The sequence below is a fragment of the Hyaena hyaena genome, unplaced genomic scaffold, assembly GCF_003009895.1.
Source record: "Hyaena hyaena isolate Hyena2069 unplaced genomic scaffold, ASM300989v1 scaffold_862, whole genome shotgun sequence".
Classification (NCBI taxonomy): domain Eukaryota; kingdom Metazoa; phylum Chordata; class Mammalia; order Carnivora; family Hyaenidae; genus Hyaena; species Hyaena hyaena.
The window spans coordinates 155,917-177,531 of record NW_024081494.1 but is presented as its reverse complement, the minus strand read 5'-3'; the positions used below and the strand labels follow the sequence as shown (position 1 = coordinate 177,531).

Genomic DNA, 21,615 nt, shown 5'->3' with positions numbered 1-21,615 from the left:
TATTAAAATTTCGAGTAAACTATCAAACCTTGAGTCCTTTTAAGATGAACAAATCTGCCTTCAAAATTAATATTTTGCCTAAAATAACATTTTAGAGACTCATCCCATACTTTCCAAAGTTTTCTTTTTCGTCTCTCTATCAATATTAACAAATAGAATTCATGTTTCAGGGCTTTTTGACAAAACCAACAAAATGCCTATGGTGTATATACAAAAAATTGACAAGATCGTATCAATCCAGAGAAGCAGAAGAAATTCAAAGATCAAACCTCAAAAAAATGAATTCAATATAATTTAGTACTAAAAGGTTTCAGGACTAATGGCTTGCCAATGTGACATTCATTTATAAGAAGAAGCTAGAGGGGTGCCTGGGTGGCTCAGTCGGTTAAGTGTCCTACTTCGGCTCAGGTCATTGACGATCTCAGTTTGTTTGTGGATTCGAGCCCCACATATGGGTCCGTGCTGACAGCTCAGAGTCTGGAGCCTGCTTTGAGTTCAGTGTCTCCGTCTCTGTCTGTCCCTCTCCTGATTTAAAATTGTGACCTAAAATTAAAAGGAAAAAGTTTTGTGTGTTTGTTAACAGCTATATAAGTGTTAGGTTGGTGTAAAGCTCACACTTGGAAAGCATCAGTGCTCAACACATGGCACATTGTCTTTCAGCCTTCTTGGGAAAGTAGAATCCCAAGAGATGCATGATTCAGCTCCTACAGAGCATACGATATGGTCTACTGAATTCATCTCAAATTAATCCTGGGTATAGAAAACAAATTTCACAATAGAAATAAAAATTTTACTTTAAAAAGTCTGCTACTGACTCTGTTTCTGCTGAATATTTCAACCAAGTAAATAAGAATGTAAGAAGTGCCATGAATGCTGAGGTAGATGTCTTTCCACACTCTCTGCAGAAAGCCATCTGGTCTGCTTTCGCTCCACAAGGCATTCTTACCTCGTTTCAGTACTGAACCAAAGTAGATACCGTTGACCCTTGAACAATGTGGGGATTAAGGGCACCGAACCTCCCACGGTCAAAAATCCTACTACAACTTTTGGCTCCCCAGAAACTTAACTAATAGCCTACTACTGACCAGAAGCCTTACAGATAACATAGTTGATCAACATGTATTTTATATATGTATTACATTCTGTATTCTCACAATAAAGTAAGCTGTAGGAAAGGAAACATTAAGAAAATCATAAGAAAAGTACACTGACAGTAATGTACTGCACCAGAAAAAATTCACACGTAAGTGGACCTGCACAGTTCAAATCCACGTTGTTCAAGAATCAACTGTACTTCCCTTCGCAGAATGTTTTCTTTACTGAGTCAGTTTCCCTCCTCTGCAGGTCTTTATGCCCAAGAAGAACACTTAGAGTGAAGTGATTTGGAAACCATTATCATCGTAAGTAATTTAAAAATTCCAAGTCCCAGGCCACACTGGAGACCAACTGAATATCTGTGAAGCTTCTCAAGTGACTGCAAGGTGCAGGCAAGCTTGGAAACAGCTGTGTTTTAAGCATCAGATTCAGCTACCTTCCCTGAAGGGGCTCCTAGTTTACTCATCTACTTTCCCAAGTGTCTCACACCCGACTCCTCTTTCAGAACCCTACTGTTCCTGCTTTAGCTCAGGTCCCTCAGAACCTCGCCATGAACTTGTCGATTTGCCAACCTAACCACAAGTTTGTTCTCTCCCCAACTACAAGCCCAGATCTGATCCCATCATCCCATGCTCAGAATCACTGGATTAACTTTCTCTGGCCACCAACTCAGCCTAGCCTTCAAAGCCTTCTTACGAAAGGCGGTGCTCCATCTCTTCAGCCCCCTCCTCCCTACTCTCTTATGCTACTGATGACCCAAACTAACTGGATAACTCACTTTTCTTTGACTCGCCTTGTAAGCAGACTCATTCTAGGGACAAGGGAAAGATCCTCACGATATTAGACAGCATTTAGCCAGATGCAAAAGAAAATCTTCCCCAATTTAAAATTCTGGTTTTTAAAAAATTTTTTTAGATTTTTAAAAAAATGTTTACTTATTACTGAGAGACACAGAGAGACAGAACATGAGCAGGGGAGGAGCAGAGAGAGGAGGAGACACAGAATCTGAAGCAGGCTCCAGGCTCTGAGCTGTCAGCACAGAGCCCGACACAAGGCTTGAACCCACAAACTGAGAGATCATGACCTGAGCTGAAGTTGGATGCTTCACCAACTGAGCCACCCAGGTGCCCTGTTCTATTTTTATTTTAAGTTTATTTATTGCTTTAGTAATCCCTACATCCAACACAAGGCTTGAACTCACAACCCCAAGATCAAGAATCACATGCTCATCTCACTAAGCCAGCCAGGCACCCCTAAAACTCTATCCTTAAAGCCATGGTAACCTAAGGTTTTAAGGAAACTAACAAACACTTAATTTCACAACTTTATACAATTTCAGATTAAACACACGAAAAAAAAAAATCCTTTACCTTAGTTTAAGGAGTGGCTGGGTCACCCACTTCTTTAACTTCCGTTTCCCAAATGAGGTTTTAGTATGGTCTAAAACCCAAAGTAAACTTCCTTTGGTTTTCATGTCAGTCTAAGAAAGACAGAAGAAAAGGTTTATTAACTAGACATTGTATTTGTACCAAAACTGATCATTGTTCATGTGCCTTAATTATTCCATATACCTCAATTTTAGTTTATTTAATGTTTATTCATTTTGGAGAGACAGAGACACACTGCGTGAGTGGGCAAAGGGCAGAGAGAGAGAGGGAGATACAGAGTCTGAAGCAGGCTACAGGCTCCGAGCTGGCAGCACTGAGCCTGATGCAGGGCTCGAACTCACAACCCATTGAGATAATGACCTGAACCCAAGTTGGATGCTTAACCAACTGAGCTACCCAGGCACCCCTCCATATACCCCAATTTTAAATGTGACACATACCTATCATAAACTACAACTCATAACAGGTGTTTGTTTAATGTCTGACGAATGCACGTACATATGAACACACATGCACTATACATAAAGTTTTGATATCTGCACAAAAATGGAACAGTCTATGTATAGTTCTGCTAACTAAAAATATTCAGAAATATTTTTTTAATTTTTATGTTTGATAGAAAGAAGTGGGGGAGAAGCAGAGAAAGAGGGGAACAGACGACAGGAAGCAGGCTCAGGGAGCCCAATGCGGGCTAAACTCACAAACGGTAAGACCATGACCTGAGCCAAAGTTAGACACTTAACCGGTTGACTGGGCCACCCAGGTGGCAGGCACCCTCCTTCCTTTTCTTTAATGTAAAATCTTTTAAGATAAAAGTTTGTCTTAAGCATCTTAAAAATATATACTTTTCTCCTTTGGGAAGTACAGTGAAGATAATTTAACTTCCTTCAGCAATTCAGTATCCTCTACCATCTCAGAGTTCTCATTCTAAGGACTAAGACTCTCATGAAAACACTGAACAAGCAGAAGGTACTGGAGATCAAAGTAAAATGCACTGCACTCTAGGAATTCACCCTGGGAGGATTTTATTTTAGTCTGCTCTATTAAACCCTTAGTAAAAAACTGTCTATCTATGCTTTGCTACTTGAAAGTTGAACCACTAAAAATAGTGGTTCAATAATTTACAATTAACTAGAGATGATAGTTAATTTTAACCAAGGTTACATGGTATTTCAAAAAGTCTGTATTAACAGACTTCCAAATCTCATCTGGAATGTAAGACTACAGTTTTCACCTAAGTTTTTTTTTTTAACTTTTTCCTTTTCCTTCAAATCATCAAGCAGGTACTTACAGAATACCTCTTATGTACTCAGCTGTATGGCCTGCAAAGGTATATTAAGACCCAGTTCCTCCCTTAGGGTACTTCTTTCCAAGTATGGGAGAAATGACTCATAATTAAGACATGATAGCACCTGGCAGAAACTAACTATGAAAGGGATGACAAAAGCTGCCAGGCCTTAGGAGTTTAAAGCAAAGCATAGATCACAGATGGCCTGGCTGAGAATGAGCTGGACAGACAGAGCTGACTAACCAGGGCAGTCCACATCAACAACAGCGCCATTCCTTCTGAAACAAGAGTCCCACTGGCCTGAAGACAGTAAGGGGTCCCAGGAAAAGAACAGTGGACAAGAATAATTTTCCAGTGGTTTATTGCATCACTGAAGAACCCTCTCAGACAAGAGAGGGAGGGATGGGAAAGAAAGAGTTCTATTATTCGTTTGCTCTCCCTGACACCCAGCCCCCTCCTCATTACCCGTTTCCATTGTTCCATGGTAATGGAGGCCAAAGTCGAAGTGCAAAGACAAGCCGAAGCTTTGAATTCCTGGCCTGTTTCTATAATGGCCCAAGTCCTGATAAGGATACTTTAATGACAAGTGATTTTTGCCTTAGGAATTTAATTTCAGAACTGACTCCACAACAGCAGCATCTGAACAGGAAGGATGTGGCAGAATAAAGAAAGCTTAGAAGGTCAGGCCTGGAACAAGGTCTTCAGAGTCTGACTCTGAGCTCTTCTTCACCCAAGAAATGTCCTTTTCTTCCTACTGCTCATTTCCGATCATGGGAATGTATACCAAGTTGATGGAAAAAAAATTGTGGGAAAAATTCTCAATTTCTAGATAACGTAATGACAAGATAAAAATGTTACTGTATGAAAGTAATACTGACTAGTATACAAGGATACCTTGGAAGATAGAGAAACTAGATGAGAGAAACTAGTAATATATAAATCTAGGAGTAGGGGGAATAAATTCAGCATTTACTTTCATTCAAAATAGTAATAAATATTTCTCTTTTTGTTAATAAAGAGGGACTTCTTAAATGTTTATTTATTTATTTTGAGAGAAATAGAGAGAGCAGGGGAGGGGCAGATGAGAGAGGGAGAGAAAGAATCCCCAACAGGCCTTGTGCTATCAGCTCAGAACCCAACTCGGGGCTCGAACTCATGAACCATGAGATCATGACCTGAGCCAATATCAAGAGTCAGGTCTTCAACTGACTGAGCCACCCAGGCACCCCAGCAATAAATATTTTTGAAGAGCTTTAAACCATTTAACTCGGATGATTCAGCTTTTCAACTATTTACTCAAATGATTCGGAATTACTTTTTACTTCTATGACTTTATGTTAACATCATATAATATTTCAACTTATAATAAATCAAAGCAATGAATTTAATGTCTCCATTATCTTCATAACTCATCAATAAAGGGCAAATAAATGATGACAGAAGCTTGTGAAATGAAATTTATACATCTTAAAATCTAACTGAACTTGATTCATATGCAGTAACTGGTTTCATATGCAGAATGAATAAGACTGAAAACATTTCAATGAAAAGTTAAGGTATATAGAAAAAACATAATCAAGAAGACAAAAAATCCACTTTATATTAATTTTCAAAGATGGTGCCTTTCCAAAGGAATATGTGATACAGAAACTATCAGGATGGGCATGTCATTTCAATAAGTAAAAAGGAAGCTCTATAGCTCTCAAAGTAACCCCTAGGGAAGTAGTTCATATATTTGATTCTCAAAAAAATGGATGCTGTAATTATCAACTACTAGATAGATGACAAGCAGAGTAATCAGTTGAAGACAATATTCTTGTTCTCACCTGCACTTTTAAGAAAAGACTGCTACTTTACTCCAAGTATTTTTTTCAAAACCATTTTGAATCACTTAGCCTTTAGGTTTACCTGACCTGATTCTGTAGGATTTCAAGATTCCTTAATGTTGTTCCATTAATTGTCATGAATTCCATTTCACTAGACAACTGCTTAAAATTCCTGTAAAAGAATGAAACATGAGCCATGATATAAGTGCATAAAGAAATTTGAAAAACTAATTTAGGCACTAAAGATAATTCCAATATCATTATGACAAAAATGAGCTCTGTGACAGAAAATCAAATCAAAAGCAGCAAACGAGTATTCACTGGGATAGTGTCTTCCATTGATGCTGGTGCCATTAAACAGACTGATGCAAAAGGACAGTTGTCTCACACCATAAACAAGCAAAGGGAAGTAAATGGTACCAACATCTCTTTTTTACATTTCCAGGAATAGATCCAAACACAGTCTTTTATCATCAGCAGAGCATGTGGTGGTATCTTCAGGAAAAGCTATGCAATTAGCTAAAAAATATGTCAAGATATTTAAAAACATCTTCCTTATTCTTTAGCATGAGATCATCTTGATAAACCCTTTAACAGCTTCTAATCAACATTCTGATATGTGCAACAAATGTTATATACTCTAAATTAACAACACACATTAATGGGACTAATGTTTTAGTGGAATATAAAACCAAGAAAGTAGCAAAAATTATTTCCTTAAGCTCAAAGAATTCACATTCTCCCTAGGTCACTGTGACTATCCCAAATGAGCTTAAAGTTCAGTAACTTGCAAATAGACTTGAGTATTGAATTGTGATGATTTTTTAATGTTTATTTATTAATTTTGATAGAGTGTGCACGAGCAGGAGAGGGGCAGAAGAGGAAGAGAAACTAATCCCAAGCAGGCTCCACACTCAACATGGAGCCCAACGTATGGCTCGATCTCATGAACTGTGAGATCATGATCTAAGCCAAAATCAAGAGCTGGATGCTTAACTGACTGAGCCACCCAGGCGCCCCAAGTTGTGATGATTAATAACTGTATGCACAAATCTAATTTTGTCCTTAGCAGTCTTTCATGTTAAAAAGTATATTAATCAATGCATTCCTAATACAGTAATTTGACTTCCATTATGTTTCTATCAACAGCACTTACAGATTTTACAGCTTATTTTTAAAGGCAAGAAGAATGGCAAGCCACCGAACTATTTGGAGGAAAAGCATGAGTGTTTGAATTATAAACCTACTGTATCTCTCATGGCTGTGATAAGATTTAAATACAAGCAGTTTTCTAAGTCAGTTATGGAAAGAAGGCTCCATCCAGGAGTCTACACCTAAAATCAGAACCAGTGCTCACTGAAAGATGCCTTCACTTGTAGATGACTCTCCCAGCTAAAGCTCTGGAGCCCTGGAAGAGAAATACCTGATGGCATATTAGGAATACTGCCTAGTAAGAACTGTCCTTTAGCAGGAGGATTTCTCTGACAGGTTTGATGTAGCTTCTGTGAAAAGTTGTTAATGATTTTTAGAGGGAGGCAACTCTAACAGTGATTGACAGCAAGTGCTTGTAGCTCTTTTGCTCCTTCTTACAGCACTTAACTTAATCTGCTTTGCATTACAGCAATTACGTGTTCTTCTGCTATCCTCATTAATAGATCTAAGTTCCTTGAAGGCAAGAGTTATTTATGTCATACATGTTGCAGAACTTGCTGAGCCTAGCAGCACACAGATGCTCAACAAATGTCTGCCATTTTCCTATGGGAAAACCAGTTTGGCTTGGTTGGTTGGTTTCCTTTGAGTCATAAAGCTCAGAAATGTCCATAAAACACCCAGGGACAATAATAAGATGTAAAACATTATTTTCAGAAAGAAACAATTAGGTAGTGATTTGCTGGGTAGCTGACAGGTGTTCATACACCTCCATGATCAAAGATCCAAGTTGGAAGAGTTGGTAGCCTAAACTTGAGTTGGTATCTAGCCAGTGCCCATGTGTTTGGATGGAAGTCATTTCCTTCCCTGTTCCTGACAGGTTGATTGATCATAAGTGATTAACACTTGAGTACCTTCATCAAACACAAACTCTACAGGGATGCTCATTTGGTTTGAGAGAAAAACTAATCAAGAACCCATAATCCAACAGCCTTTTCTAAAAACATCTCAGCTAGCTGTCTTAATCTCCCATGAACAACAGAGCTGTAAGACAAATAAGTGGCGTTTAAGATCTGTAGACTGTCCAGAAACACTGTTCAGCTGGCTTCACCCTCACAAGAACTAGTAAACTCAACAGTCCATATCCTGAAGAATGAAGTCTTAGGTTTAGGATTCTGAAAGCATCACTGTTCTACCAATTAGTTGAGGGTTTAGTCACCTAACTCCAACTAAAAGTGAAACTCTACTCCTACTATGCCTCCAATGAATCTATGAAGCAAGGCACTGTCAGAACAGTTTAAAAAAAAAAAAAAAGGAATTTCATGGAGTTTACAGAAGAGCTTACAGGGCTTTTTAAAAAATTTTTTAATGTTTGTTGATTTATTTTGAGAGAGAGATGATGAGCAGGGGAGGGGCAGAGAGAATGGGAGAGAGAGAGAGAATCCCAAGCAGATTCCATGCTCAGTGTGGAGCCTAACACGGGGCCCAGTCTTCATGAACCATGAGATGATGACCTAAGCTGAAACCAAGAGTCAGATGCTGAACTGACTGGGCCACCCAGGTGGCCCTACAGGACTGCTTTTGTGCCCAGTTGCTAAAAAGTATCTATACACATAGCAGAAGAGGGTATGGACTAACACACACTCTAGTATACAGAGCACTGGGGGAAGAGGCTCAGAGTCATCATCTATGTTTTTACTGGATATAATTACTGGATATTCACAATACCAAAATGAACCCAATAAACTGAACAACCAAAGTTACTTAAGCTAGCTCACAAAACCAGACTTCAGAGAAACAGTGTCATGTTCTTTTATTAATTAGCAGTATTGAGTTGTGGATACAGTTTTTTGTTTGTTTTGTTTTAGTTTTTTTTCCCTTATTGTACAAGGCCCCTAAATTTCAAAGTAGACACAGTGAGAAGGAAGGAATTTATTTGAAACTGACATCTGCATTGATTTCAATAAAAGAAATCAACCATTGGGCAATATTAAATTGGAATGATTTCTATGGAACAATAATTATTAAGCAACACAAAAACCTAATATGCTTCTGGGTTTCCAATAAGTTTGTTTGATAATGACTTCTGGAGTTGGGGCTCTTCTTTCCAAATACGAAAGAAATTTCCTCTTGTCAGTGCCTATTTCCACTAGGATTATTTATATTTTTGAACTCTGGGTTTTATTTGCCAGCATCGTTAGGAACTCAACCGTATATGATCACTGATGTGAAATAAGCAATTTTAAATTATTTATCCTTTTGGAAAAAGTCAAATTTTATATGCTTTGAAATGAACTTCATAAACAATGCCTGGCTACAATTGATGCTGTGTGAACCTGGATAAAAATCCTACAAGTAAAATGGGAAAATAATTACTATTTCGGACAACAAAAATGCAAAGGGTACTTCTTTCCCCCTCAAGTTTTATAATGGGAGGAAAATGTTCTTGCTGAAAACTTACCAAGTAATTTAAGATTCTGTGTCACTCCTACCCTAGTTTTTTTTAACAAATGAAAATCAATCTTTCTGATTTAGAAGCAGGTAAAGCAAAATCAGAAAAAGTTAAAGCCACATAAGGCAAAGTCTAGAGGAAACTAAGGGCAAGCTTCCAAAAGTTCTCTCCTGGTGGGGTCACACAGGATGTGTTTAATTTCCCCAGCAGTGAGTTATGATGATATGTGTGAAATGGGCACCAGAGAAGCACATTGGAGACTCAACACCTGGAGTTTATACATGTACCAAAATTCCAGCTCCTAGAAACAAGCAAGTAGTTAGCATAAACCATGTTCTTTGCACAGTTTAGGGAGAGTGAGCCATTCTTATCAGAGAATGCTGGAAACTCCCAGAAAACAGTCAAGGGTCAAGCTCGCAAGTAGGTCTGTCTAAGGATAGTTGTCTCATCACGTCTGCTATGTTAACCATTTTTTGGCACATCTATCTTTTCAAATTCTATTTCTCATCAAGTGTACGTGTTATGTTTATTTACTTTAGGGTTCCTTCTAGTTTACTCTTCACTCCTAAATTGATCTTTTTCTTTAATACACAGATCATTCTTAAACCCTATCATCTCATTTCAAAGCTTCCTATTTCTCATTTGTTCCTTCACATCTAGTATCATTTTCCTACCTAGTATCTAATATCACTGTATTTTGAAGTAGCAGGTTATAGTTTTTATTTCATTTGTGGGAATCTTTCTGGCATGCATTCATTTTCTGTAAGTATGTTATGTGGCTCTTTATTCTGTTTCTTCTTATAGTAATTTTGTATAAGATTTGAAATTCTTTCTCTTTCTATTTTTAATTTTAAAGTGGTTTTTCTGTTTATTTATTTTTGAAAGAGACAGAGCACGAGCAGGGGAGGGGCAGAGAGAGAGGGAGACACAGAATCCAAAGCAGGCTCCAGGCTCTGAGCTGTCAGCACAGAGCTCGCCTTGGGGCGCGAACTCTGAGATCATGACCTGGGCCAAAGTAGCCGCTTAACCAACTGAACCACCCAGGCACCCCATTATGCTGCTGAACTTTTAAAGTAATATAACTGAATTCTAAATACACGAAACCATTCATGTTTTCCAAAGTAATCACCTGGAGTGGTTACATTCTTTTTCCAAAATATAACTTTGGAATCACTCTTCTGGAATTATCTTCAAAGTTCAATCACATGCCATCCATATAACATTATCACATTTCGTGTTTAAGCAAAACAACAGTACCAATTTGCCAATGACATTTTGGCAATTTCCAAACAAGACCACACTCACAGGATAAATTCCTTCCTTCTTTCTTTTTCTTCCATTAATCCTACATTTACTGATTACCTGCTTGGTTCTTGGCATATGCTGGGTAATAAAAATTTATACTATATGAGGGCTGAACACTTTGGATCTCCATCTTTCTTGCCTTTGGCTCTATGACAGTGAGAGGAGGGGATCACCCATCCAACAGATTAGACACATACTAAGTCATCAGCAGATTCAGTTCCCTGACCACTGCCCCACACCACCACCAAATACAAAATGAGAAGAGTTCAGCTTCATGTAATGTATCAAGTCAGATAATTTAAAAATAAACTAATTTAATTTCAGTACAAATAAACATGTTTTACTATTTAATATTATTCTTACTTTGAATTTATAAAGAGGACACAACAGTGTTTGCAGACCCAAATATATCTACTTTTAAATATGTGAGAGCCTGATATTTTTTAAAAGTCAGTTTCTTGGAGCGCCTGGGTGGCTCAGTTGGTTAAGCGTCCGATCGGCTCAGGTCATGATCTCACGGTTCTGGAGTTCGAGTCCTGAGGTGGGCTCTGTGCTGACAGCTCAGAGCATGGAGCCTGCTTCGGATTCTGTGTCTCCCTCTCTCTCTGCCACTCCCCCGCTTGTTCTCCCTCTCTCTGTCTCAAAAATAAATAAACATTAAAAAATTATTTAAAAGTCAGTTTCTTTACTCCAAAATTAATACTTCATTGCTAGGTGATATAGGAACAGAAACAAGTCTTAATGGGCAAACTAGCAGTTACTAATTCTACCTCATTTAGAGGCGCTCTCTATCTTGAGGAAGTCAAATGGTAGGTAGTTTGCATCCTTTCTTTACGGGGATTCAACACCACCAACCATATGGATGAATCTCTGCAATAAGTCTCCTATAATTGGAGCTTAATGTAAAACCCAATGAGGTGTAATACAGGTTGATGCTCTTTAATAAAACAGTTTAGCCACTGTAAAAGATATACAGATTAATACAGTACCCAGGTTAACAAATAAAACATCAGTTAGAACTCCCCTTTGACATCTCCCCCACCAATCTTTACTGCTTCCACTCCTTCCCCAATGGAATAAATCACTCTTCTGAATTTGTTGTTCATCAATTCCATGTATATCTTTGTATCTTCCCTGTATACCCATGTACTCTTCTTAAATTTTTCTTTCTTTTTTTGAGAGAGAGTGAGAGTGCATTGGACAAACAGGGAAGGGGCAGAAGGCGAGGGAGAGAGAGAATTCCAAGCAGGGAGCCTGATGTGGAGCTCTATCTCACCAACTGTGAGATCATAATCTGAGGCAAAATCAAGAGTCAGATGTTTAACCGACTGAGCCAGCCAGGCACCCCATATACATGTGTATGTACATATATGTATTCTTAAGTAATATTCCTAAGCACTACTTAAGTAGTGACTTTTTTACAAGTTTCTAACTTCATATAATAGTATGTATTATATGTCCTTCAGCAATTTGATTTTGGCTCCACATAATGTCAACTTAATTTTTTGAATATTGGTATGCGTTACTCCAATGCATTTATTTTCACTGCTGTATAATACCACACTGCACGAATTTAACACAATAAATCCACTCTCCTGTTTACGGATATTGACACTGATTTTAAATAGGACAAAACTGCTTCCAGAGAAATGATATTCTGTTCTATCCTAAATATTACAAAGAACAACACCAAAAAAGAAATTACAAAAAGATTCCTAAGGGACCTGCCTTTCTCCCACCCTCCCCAACAACAAAATCAGGACCACCTTTTTGTACCCCACTTCACATTCGGCCATTTTATTGAGGTAGCTCCTATCTGCCCACCCACCTCTGCAGAACAGGAAGAAGCTTACTTATCAAGGGTCAAAATGATAAAGGATAATTCTTCAAAGAGCCACAAACAAGGGGCTGCTGAAAGTGAAATATAGAAAGGCAAGAAAATTATCCCACTACCATGTTTTATGCCACTGGTTTTTAACCTATTACCTTCCTAGAAAGTCAGCTACCAGTTTTTAAATCTCTGAACTCTACAAAGTTAATCACTCTTTTAAAAAGCTGTGTTAGTAGCTATCCTCTTTATCTCCAACTTTATGATCCATGAAGTAAGAACTGAAACCAAGAATAAGAAAGGCAGTGAAGTTTTATGAATGCTTTTAATAATGTTTCTTAACTCCACTTAACAGTACTTTTCAATTAACTGTGCTTTAGTATTCAGTATACTAAAATGCTACATGAATACAAATTGGCAAACTTCTTATGGAGTCTATAAATATCTTTATATTAATTTTTTCACCAATAGTACCCATATAGTTCATCCTTGCCCCGAAAGAGAATATTCTATCAATAGTAGCTGAACTTTTGTGAGTACAATATTTACCAAATTCAATTTAAGAAATACTTTTATACACTGAAATACAGAGAGACTGAATTATATACCATAAGGCTGGACATACTATATTTAGTCAGATGGTCTAACCATAACATACAGTAGAAAATAGAAGATGACTTTTCGTCAGCCAATAATCAAAGAAAAGGCAATAATGTAAAACTTATTAGATGCTCTTATTTCTAAACGAAGCCACGTGAACTTCAAGCCAAAAGAATTTAAAAAAAATTTTTAATGCTTTATTTATTTTTGAGAGAGACAGAGACAGCATCAGCAGGGGAGAGTCAGACAGCAGGGGAGGAAACACAGAATCTGAAACAGGCTCCAGGCTCTGAGCTAGCTGTCAGCACACAGCCCGACACGGGGCTCGAACCCACAAACCGTGAGATCATGACCTGAGCCAAAGTCGGATCTTTAACCAACTGAGCCACCCAGGTGCCCCGCCAAAAGAATTTTAAAAAGGCACTTTTTTAAAGAAAATGTTTTTAATATAACTCTATCCCTTTTTCCTTATTTTTGAAAAATCACTTACTTGGGTTTGGAAAGCACCTTTTCCAAGTTAAATTCTTTGAGGTATCTTATTATAGCAGCCAAAGAGCAAATCACAGTTTTTTCCAAGTTAATGATGCCAGAAAAACTTTGAGATCCTAAAAAACAGAATAGAGACTTTCATTAAAATTATTGTTCACCATTATTAGAAATAAACTTTAGGCTAAGTGAAATTCAGTTTATGGTTATTGAAATGATAATTCAGACAATACCTCCTAAACTGCCTTTTGGAAAAATGTCGATTACAAATACCTAGGTCATGGAAAAACAAGCATTTTCTGATGGCGAAATAAGCCTTTTTTGGAGAGCCAAAGAGCAAGTTTTTCAAAATATTAAAATGCTCATCCCCTTTGATTCAGAAATATTCTAAAATGCATGTCAAAGGTGTATATACAAGGAAGTGAGCTGAAAAATCTTTTGTAACAGTAAAAGCTAAAAACAACTTAACTGAACATCAATAAGGTAATAGTTAAATAAATTTTGATAAGTCCACATTATTATGCATCTACTAATAAGAAAGACTTACTGCTATCTATAAAGACACAGAAAACTATCATAATATATTGCTGAGAGAAGGGGGGAAAAGTTGTATAATCATTCTCAACTCTCAGCAGGAATACTGCTTACCATCTGGTCTCCCAGCTTCATCCCTGTGCCCTACATGGTATTCTCAACAGAGCAGCCAAAAGAATCCTTTTTAAAATGAACAGCAGACCATTAGACTACTTTGCTTATAAAACTCCTCCAACACCCCCTACTCACTGAGAGAAGCAGCTCAGCCCAACTCCTTACAGAGACCAAGAGGTCTATAAATCCCCACAATTTGCCTTCCATCTCCTCGTATTCTCTCCCTTAGTTACCCTGTTCTCACACTCTGGTTCCGTCTTACGCCTTAAACATACCAGGCGCTTGAGCTTTGCTGTACTTTCTGTTGTCTCTGCCTGAAACACTGTTCCTTTACATGTCTGTATGGCTTTACTCCTACACTCCCTCAATCTTTGTTCAAATCTTTGCTCAAGTGCCATTTTCTCAGTAAGGCCTTACTTCATCACCCTATTCAAAAGCTCACCCTCTTCTCTGCCTTATTTTCTTTATAACACTTACCACCTTCTAACACACTATCTTATTTTATTATATATATCTCCCCCTTAGAATGTGAACTTCAGAAGGACAGGAATCTTTGTCTGTCTTATTCCTTATTGTATGCGTGGTGCTTTGCAAAACAGGCCGTCAATAAAAATTAGTTAAGAGAATAAATCCAGGTTAGATTGAGTACACAGAATTATGTGTGTACACTTACATGTGTGGATTTGTACACAGAAAAATTCTTAAAAATGTGAGGGGAGGGGCTTTTACTTTTTTCTTTATTTATGCACAGCTATGTTTGGACTTTTTTTGCAATAGCCATTTATTACTTTCAGAAACAAAAAAAAATTACAAAATATCCTCTATAAATCAGTAATATCAAACCATTAATTCCAACTGTGGCTTTTTATAAACCCAAGGTATAAATAAATAAAGAGTTAACGAAACTCTTCCTCCTTCTGAGCATTTCATCTTTGAACTTTCTATCTTTAGTCCCCAGGAAATCTGATAAAGATGACGTGCCAGTGTGTTCTGAAGTAACACTGCATGTGGTAAGATTGACCTGAAACCAGTAAATGGCATGTGGACTAAGAAGAATCACTGATTCTAGAATTTGGGCCTTCTCTGAGCACACTGACTCTGAAGCTGGCATGGTTCACACCTTCTAAGCCTGGGCAGATCCTGATGAGTATCTCCTGCCTCTGCAGCTGAGCGGTGGCACCAGGTGGGGGTGGGGGAGGGGGATGGAGGGGATGGGGCAGGAACACGACACGACGACTGCAGCCCTCAGGGACCCTATGCACAGCAACAAACCCTGTGTGGGGCTTTTCTCACTAAGAGGAACAAGCAAGCTGGGTTTCCTCTCCCCTACCCTTCTAAGTGAATCTGACGCCAAAAGTGGCTTATGGCAGGCTTGGGGTCAGTCCTGTCTTTACTTGAACGTAAGTCAACAATCCCTTGTGATAATACAGACTGTGTTGGAAGAGGGTTACCCTCTCAGACACTCGACTCAATCTGGTACCAAGAGATTAAAAGAGATGGGTAGATGTGTAGCAACATGGATGGACCTTGAGGGTGTTATGCTGAGTGAAATAAGTCAGGCAGAGAAGGACAAATACCATATGTTTGCACGTATAGGAGGATTAGGAGGAACTTAACGGAGGACCACGGGGGAGAAGAAGGGGGGAAATGGTGGGGGAGAGGGAGAGAGGCAAACCATGAGAGACTCTTGAATACTGAGAACAACCTGAGGGCTGATGGGTGTGGGGGGGAGGGGGGTGATGGGCATGGAGGGGGGCACTTGTGGGGATGAGCACTGGGTGTTATATGGAAACCAACTTGACAATAAACTATTTGTAAAAAGATAAAATAAATAAAATTAGGAAAAATAATAAAAAATAAAAAATAAATAAAAGAGATGGGCAGAGAAATGTTAACAAGACACTGGTGCCTGTGGGAGGGTCCCGGGGAGACCGGTCTATCTATGGTCTAATGGTGAAGCCGTGTAGTATGTGATCGGATATAAAAATGAACCTTAACAGAAGCTGGACTAGCAGGAAGGAGAGGTACAGACCAAATCAGGCACTACTGACATCTGGCTGAGGACATGTGAATTAAATAAACAATGGTTACTTAACATATTAATACCCTGTCATTAATGTTCTGGTATTTAAATTCTGGCAATCAATTTAACAAAACACTAGCCTTTATCGGGAGACTTAGCCAAATACTCTGTAAAACTGCAAGGAAAAAAATGGGCTATTTTTTAAGAGAGGAAAAAAAGGCAGGGTGGTCAATAATGCCTCACACTCCAATGAATCTGTCAGAAACATCAAGCTACTAAAATGATCACAGCTACACAGGAAGAAGCTGCAGGGGGTGTTTTGATGAGCACAAGCACAGTGAATGCCTGCCTCTACTCTTGCCAGTATTTACTGGTAACGGCACAGTTTTGATGAAGTTGAAAATCAAACTCACACCTTTATCCAAATCTCAACTCAGTTACATTCGAAGACGTTAAGACTAACACATATACAATATTTACCTTGGATGTCAACTACATCTTTTGCATAAAATTCTGTAACTGCCTGGAAAGCATGGCTGTATTCAAAATACACGTTATCCATCCTTTCTACTCGAATTCTGTCATCCCGCACACTGAAAGAAAAAAGAAGAAAACTTCAACGATAATTATTCATAATTTGAACTGTCTGTATTTAGGCCTTGGCCTGAGCAAAAAAAGAAATTCTTTTTTTATTCTCCCCCAAGTTGAAAAAAAGAGAGAAAGATCTAAAGTTTCCCTGTTAAAAGGCCTCATTTCATAAAATATAACTACAACGTTTACCACTAGTATTTTATATCAAGTAGTACACTGTGATTATCAAGAACCTATTGAATTTGAGGTCAATTACTTTAAGAAATACAAAAGGGAGAAAAATGGAAAAGAATCATTTTAATTTAATTGCATCATCTGTTTAAATACTCTACCAATTAAATACACCATCAAGTAATTCTTTCTCTGAAATGGCATCTTTGTCTGGCTGGCTTTTTGCTAAGTCCATTTCTACCACACTCTCCATTCAGAGTAAATTCTCCCAAGGTCAACTCTCTCTTTATTTATTTATTTATTTATTTTTAAAAATTTTTAATGTTTTATTTCTGAGAGAGAGAGACAGCATCAGCAGGGGAGGGTCAGAGAGAGAGGAAAAAACAGAATCAGAAACAGGCTCAGCTTCAGCTGAAGTCACCCTCAGGACCATCCTCGGATCAGCCAATCAAAAGATATGTGTAACATTCCTGTGGTCTGAGTCAGGACTGGGAACTGCAGGTAGTTACTCTGTACAAACTAGCCAATCACTCACCGCTTGCCTAAACCCGAGGTAGGCCCTTTGAGCTCACCTTATAATTGGTCGTTTTCAAAGGATTCTCCAAGGTCATGATTGGATCACGCCAAAAGTAATGACGCCTCAGGGATACTAAATGGTCAAAAACTATAACCATGGGTGTTGTACAATTATGACTGGTGCTTATGTGATGATGCAAAACGTACAACGTGTACACTGTAACACCCCCATCCATTACCCCATAAAAACCCTGCTCACCATTGTTCGAGGCTTCTCCTTGCTGCCGCTGCACCGGTAGACAGGTGAGCCCCTGCTCGAGCTTGTAATAAAGACCCTTATGTATCTGCATCAGTGACAGCTCCTTTGAGGTCTCAAGGGACTCACGATTCGATTTGGGCACAACAGCTCCAGGCTCTGAGCTTGCTGTCAGCACAGAGCCCGAAGCAGGGCTCGAACCCACGAACCATGAGATCATGACCTGAGCCGAAGTTGGATGCTCAACCGACTGAGCCACCCAGGCGCCCCAAGTCTCTCTTTATTTAACATGGTTCTATAGTCTTTGTAAAATTTTGTGCGCACATGCGTGTCTAAGATTATGCAAGTATATAAAACCTTATCATCCATGCTGACTAGTACATTTTCTCTCTCATTTCCTGTTGCGCTGGGCTCCCATTCCCCCTTCTCCCCTCCTTCCCCTATCACCTCACTCCCAACCCATGTTAACAGTGTAGAGTGAAAAGTTACTTTTTTCATGTTCATATGCTCAAACACAAGCATGTATCATATACATGCATACTCATACGTGTCCTTGTTTTATAAAAATGGGATGACTTCACACAACTTCTCTGTATATTATTTCATAAGTAGTAACTCTTGGAAATTCCTCCACATAAAGTGACCTAGCAATAGCTAATTGTTTTTAATGGCTGAGAAATATTTCGTAGGACATAAAAGCCATAATTTACTCAACCATTTCTTTCATTATTGGATATTCACTTGATGTAAACATTTGTCACATGTTGCTTTAGAACATTTTTATCTAAAAAATAATAAAACACTATGTTAAATAAGTAAGTAAATAATAAAACACAGCAAACATCCCTCCTCAGTCACATTCATTTTGCTACCATCTGAAAAAGTAAACATACTCTTTAATTTGGTGTATATTAGTACCACAGAGATTTTTTACTTTACAATATACTTTAGTATGTTTCACAACATATTGTTTCATTTCATGTGGTAAATTTTACATAAGTGGTACTTTATTTCATCCTTCTATAAACTGCTTTTACATTCAACATTATAAAATTTATACATGAAGCCAGATAACCTATCTTAATTTTTAGCTACTTCTAAGTATTCCATTGTTTCTTTTTTTTTTTTAATTTTTTTTTTTGTTTTATTTATTTCTAGGAGAGAGAAACAGCATGAGCAGGGGAGGGTCAGAGAGAGAGGGAGGCACAGAATCCGAAACAGGCTCCAGGCTCTGAGCTGGCAGTCAGCACAGAGCCCGACGCGGGGCTCGAACCCACGAACCGCGAGATCATGACCTAAGCGAAAGTCGGACGCTTAACCTACTAAGCCACCCAGGCGCCCCGTATTCCATTATTTCTTATATTGTCTAGTGAATTTTTAAGATTTGCTTTTCAAATTAAATTCACCTGAATTTATTTGGAGAGATGGTATAAAGTCAGAAATACAATTTGATTTTCCATATGATTATTCATTAATGATCAAAGCATCATTTATAAAACATTCTTTTTCTACGACTTCATAATGCTGCCTCCAGTGCATATCATATTTCTATCTATGTGTGACCCTGTTACTGGCTTCTCTATCCTGTTCCATGGATCTTTTCATGCATCTCTGTATAGGACCACAGTACCTTAATTTCCATGGAGTGCTATTAGTATCTGTGGCACGGCCCCTAAACCTTGCTTTTCAAGATTGTCTTGACTATTAATAGGCCTTCAATTTCCTTACAAATTCTATGTTCACCTCGTCTAGTTTCACAAAAACCTTATTAGGATTTTGAATGGATATGCAACCAATTAATTTAGAGAGAAATATCTTAACAAATCAAGATACCCGCTGTTAAAGACAGTACAATTTCTTTATTTCTTTTATATGTAACAATAATGTTCTGTAATTTTCTCCATGTTTTATATTCTTTGATTTGTGCCCACTCTTAGATATATTATAGATTAATACTACTGTGAAAGGAAACATATTTACTAGAGGGTTATTAAGGTGTACAGAGCCTATCAATTTTTATATATAGTAACTGTACTGAATAATTTATTTGCTTGCATGGTCTATGTTATCACCTGAAAAAAAAAAACATTGTTTTTATCTCTCCCTTATAATTTCTAGTCTTCTTTTCTTTTTCCTATCTCATTACACTACTGGCTAAGACTTTCAGGCTGTGTTGGACAAAGGTAATGCTAACAGGCATCCTTTGTCTTCTTACTGACAATAATAGGAATGCTTCTAAAGTTTCACTCTTAAGTACGAGGCTTGCTACAAGTTTTGGAATAAATGACTTATTGGCCTAAGGTTTGGTAAGTTTCCCAGTTTGGGGGGAAAAAAATCTTTAGTCATAAAGGATTATTGAATCTTAACCTAATGCTCTTTCTACATGTGTTAAAATAATTACATGGCTTACCTCACATAATTTCTTAGTATATTATTCATATTTCCTAATGCTGATAATCCTTGCATTCCATACCTGTCATGATTTTCTGTGCTGCTGAAATAAAGTTATAAACCTGATTTCTTAGTGTGTTTTTTTTTTCCTCCAGAAAGATCTGTGCCAGCATACCTAGCTCCAAAAGCTTTTTCTGTTCTATTACAAGACTAAGCAAGCATAAGCTGATTCAGGAAGAAATCTAAGAGGGAGGATTTTCTCCCATCTGTGGTACTGAAGAAGGATTTTTTTCACCTTAGTCCACTGAAGAGAGAGTATCAGACTAACTTTAACAAATCTCTTATCAATTTTTATCTTCCTGGAGACTCCCTTAATACCTAGATTTTTAGAAGCTTGTAGTAAAGGTATTATTTAACAACTCAAAAAAGAATGAATGACCTTATGTGAGCTGCACAATGATTTTGTACAAATTCCTAGAATGAACGCAAGAGACAGCTGGTTACTCAATTACTGTTCTAATTAATGTTTTGTTTGATAAGCAGATAAGGATTTAGAAACCCATTAAATTTGATAAAAATGGACTTGTTAGTTATCCTTGAGGCTTTCCTGGAAGCATTACAAGAGTGTTAAACTCATCGTTCTGCAATCTGTATATTGAACATCTTCATGCAAACATTTTTTCCACAAACTGGTTGAAGTTATAAAATCTGTTTTGTCAGATTTCTTAATTGAAGAAAGTTATGGTAAATTTAAATCACTATCTTTGAAACAAATGTCTACTTTAAACACTGTGTACATAATGAACAATAGCCAATGAGAATTTTGTCAAACTAGATTTTAGTAAAACTTCTACATTAAGCACAGAACTGTCGATCTGGATGTGCTCAAACTACAGTGTGTGGACTACCTGCATCAGAATCACCTGCAACACACATTAAAGGCACAGATTGCACACCCCAAATGTGGTGAATCTGAATTCAGCAGGAAGTTAGGGGAGAAGGGATATTTTCATTTTCAAATGAGTTTTCAGGATGATTCGCAGGCAAACTGCAGACTGAAGACCGTAGTCTACATGAGCCACACTGACAGTCACTGCAAGACTAGAGTATAAGGATGAAATGTAAATCTCCTCCAACAACGGTAGGTTTCAGCTGCTCTGTTACAGGTGGGTAATAAGTATCCTTCCACCAAAAACATTCAGGAAGTCAACTATGGTCATGTAACTGACCTGAGTCTATAAAATTATAAAAACACCCTCCCTTTCCTACCGTCTCCAGAGGCTGTTTGGGTCCTGGCTGTAAGCCTCTTGAATGGAAAGGAAGCTGAACAGAGGCTGTGCTCCTCCCTGGGTCCAGGGTGGTAGTTGCCCTTCTATGCTGGACCAGAGGACTATGGTCAAAATAGGAGTCTCAGTCATTATATGGGGTATGCCAAGCTGCACTGTTTTAAATTAAGATTTCTAATTTTTAAAAAAATTCTTTTCATATGTAACATGCCTCTCTGTTGCCAAATTTTTGTTTTTAAAAAATTAAATGGGGGGCACCTGGGTGGCTTAGTCGGTTAAGCGTCCGACTTTCGCTTAGGTCATGATCTCGCGGTTC

General features: G+C 38.0%; 1 protein-coding gene across 2 annotated transcripts in view; it reads right to left on the bottom strand.

Moving 5' to 3' along the window:
• The window catches only part of MSH3 (mutS homolog 3), a 179,616-nt gene that overhangs the window by 109,509 nt on the left and 48,492 nt on the right, over positions 1-21,615 (bottom strand). For both annotated transcript variants that reach the window (XM_039220117.1, XM_039220118.1), the window contains exons 9-12: positions 16,569-16,681; positions 13,422-13,536; positions 5,685-5,769; positions 2,466-2,575 (exon numbers count right to left, since the gene is read on the bottom strand). In XM_039220117.1, coding sequence (XP_039076048.1) covers positions 2,466-2,575; positions 5,685-5,769; positions 13,422-13,536; positions 16,569-16,681 — 423 coding nt within the window. The remainder of the gene's footprint in view (positions 1-2,465; positions 2,576-5,684; positions 5,770-13,421; positions 13,537-16,568; positions 16,682-21,615) is intronic.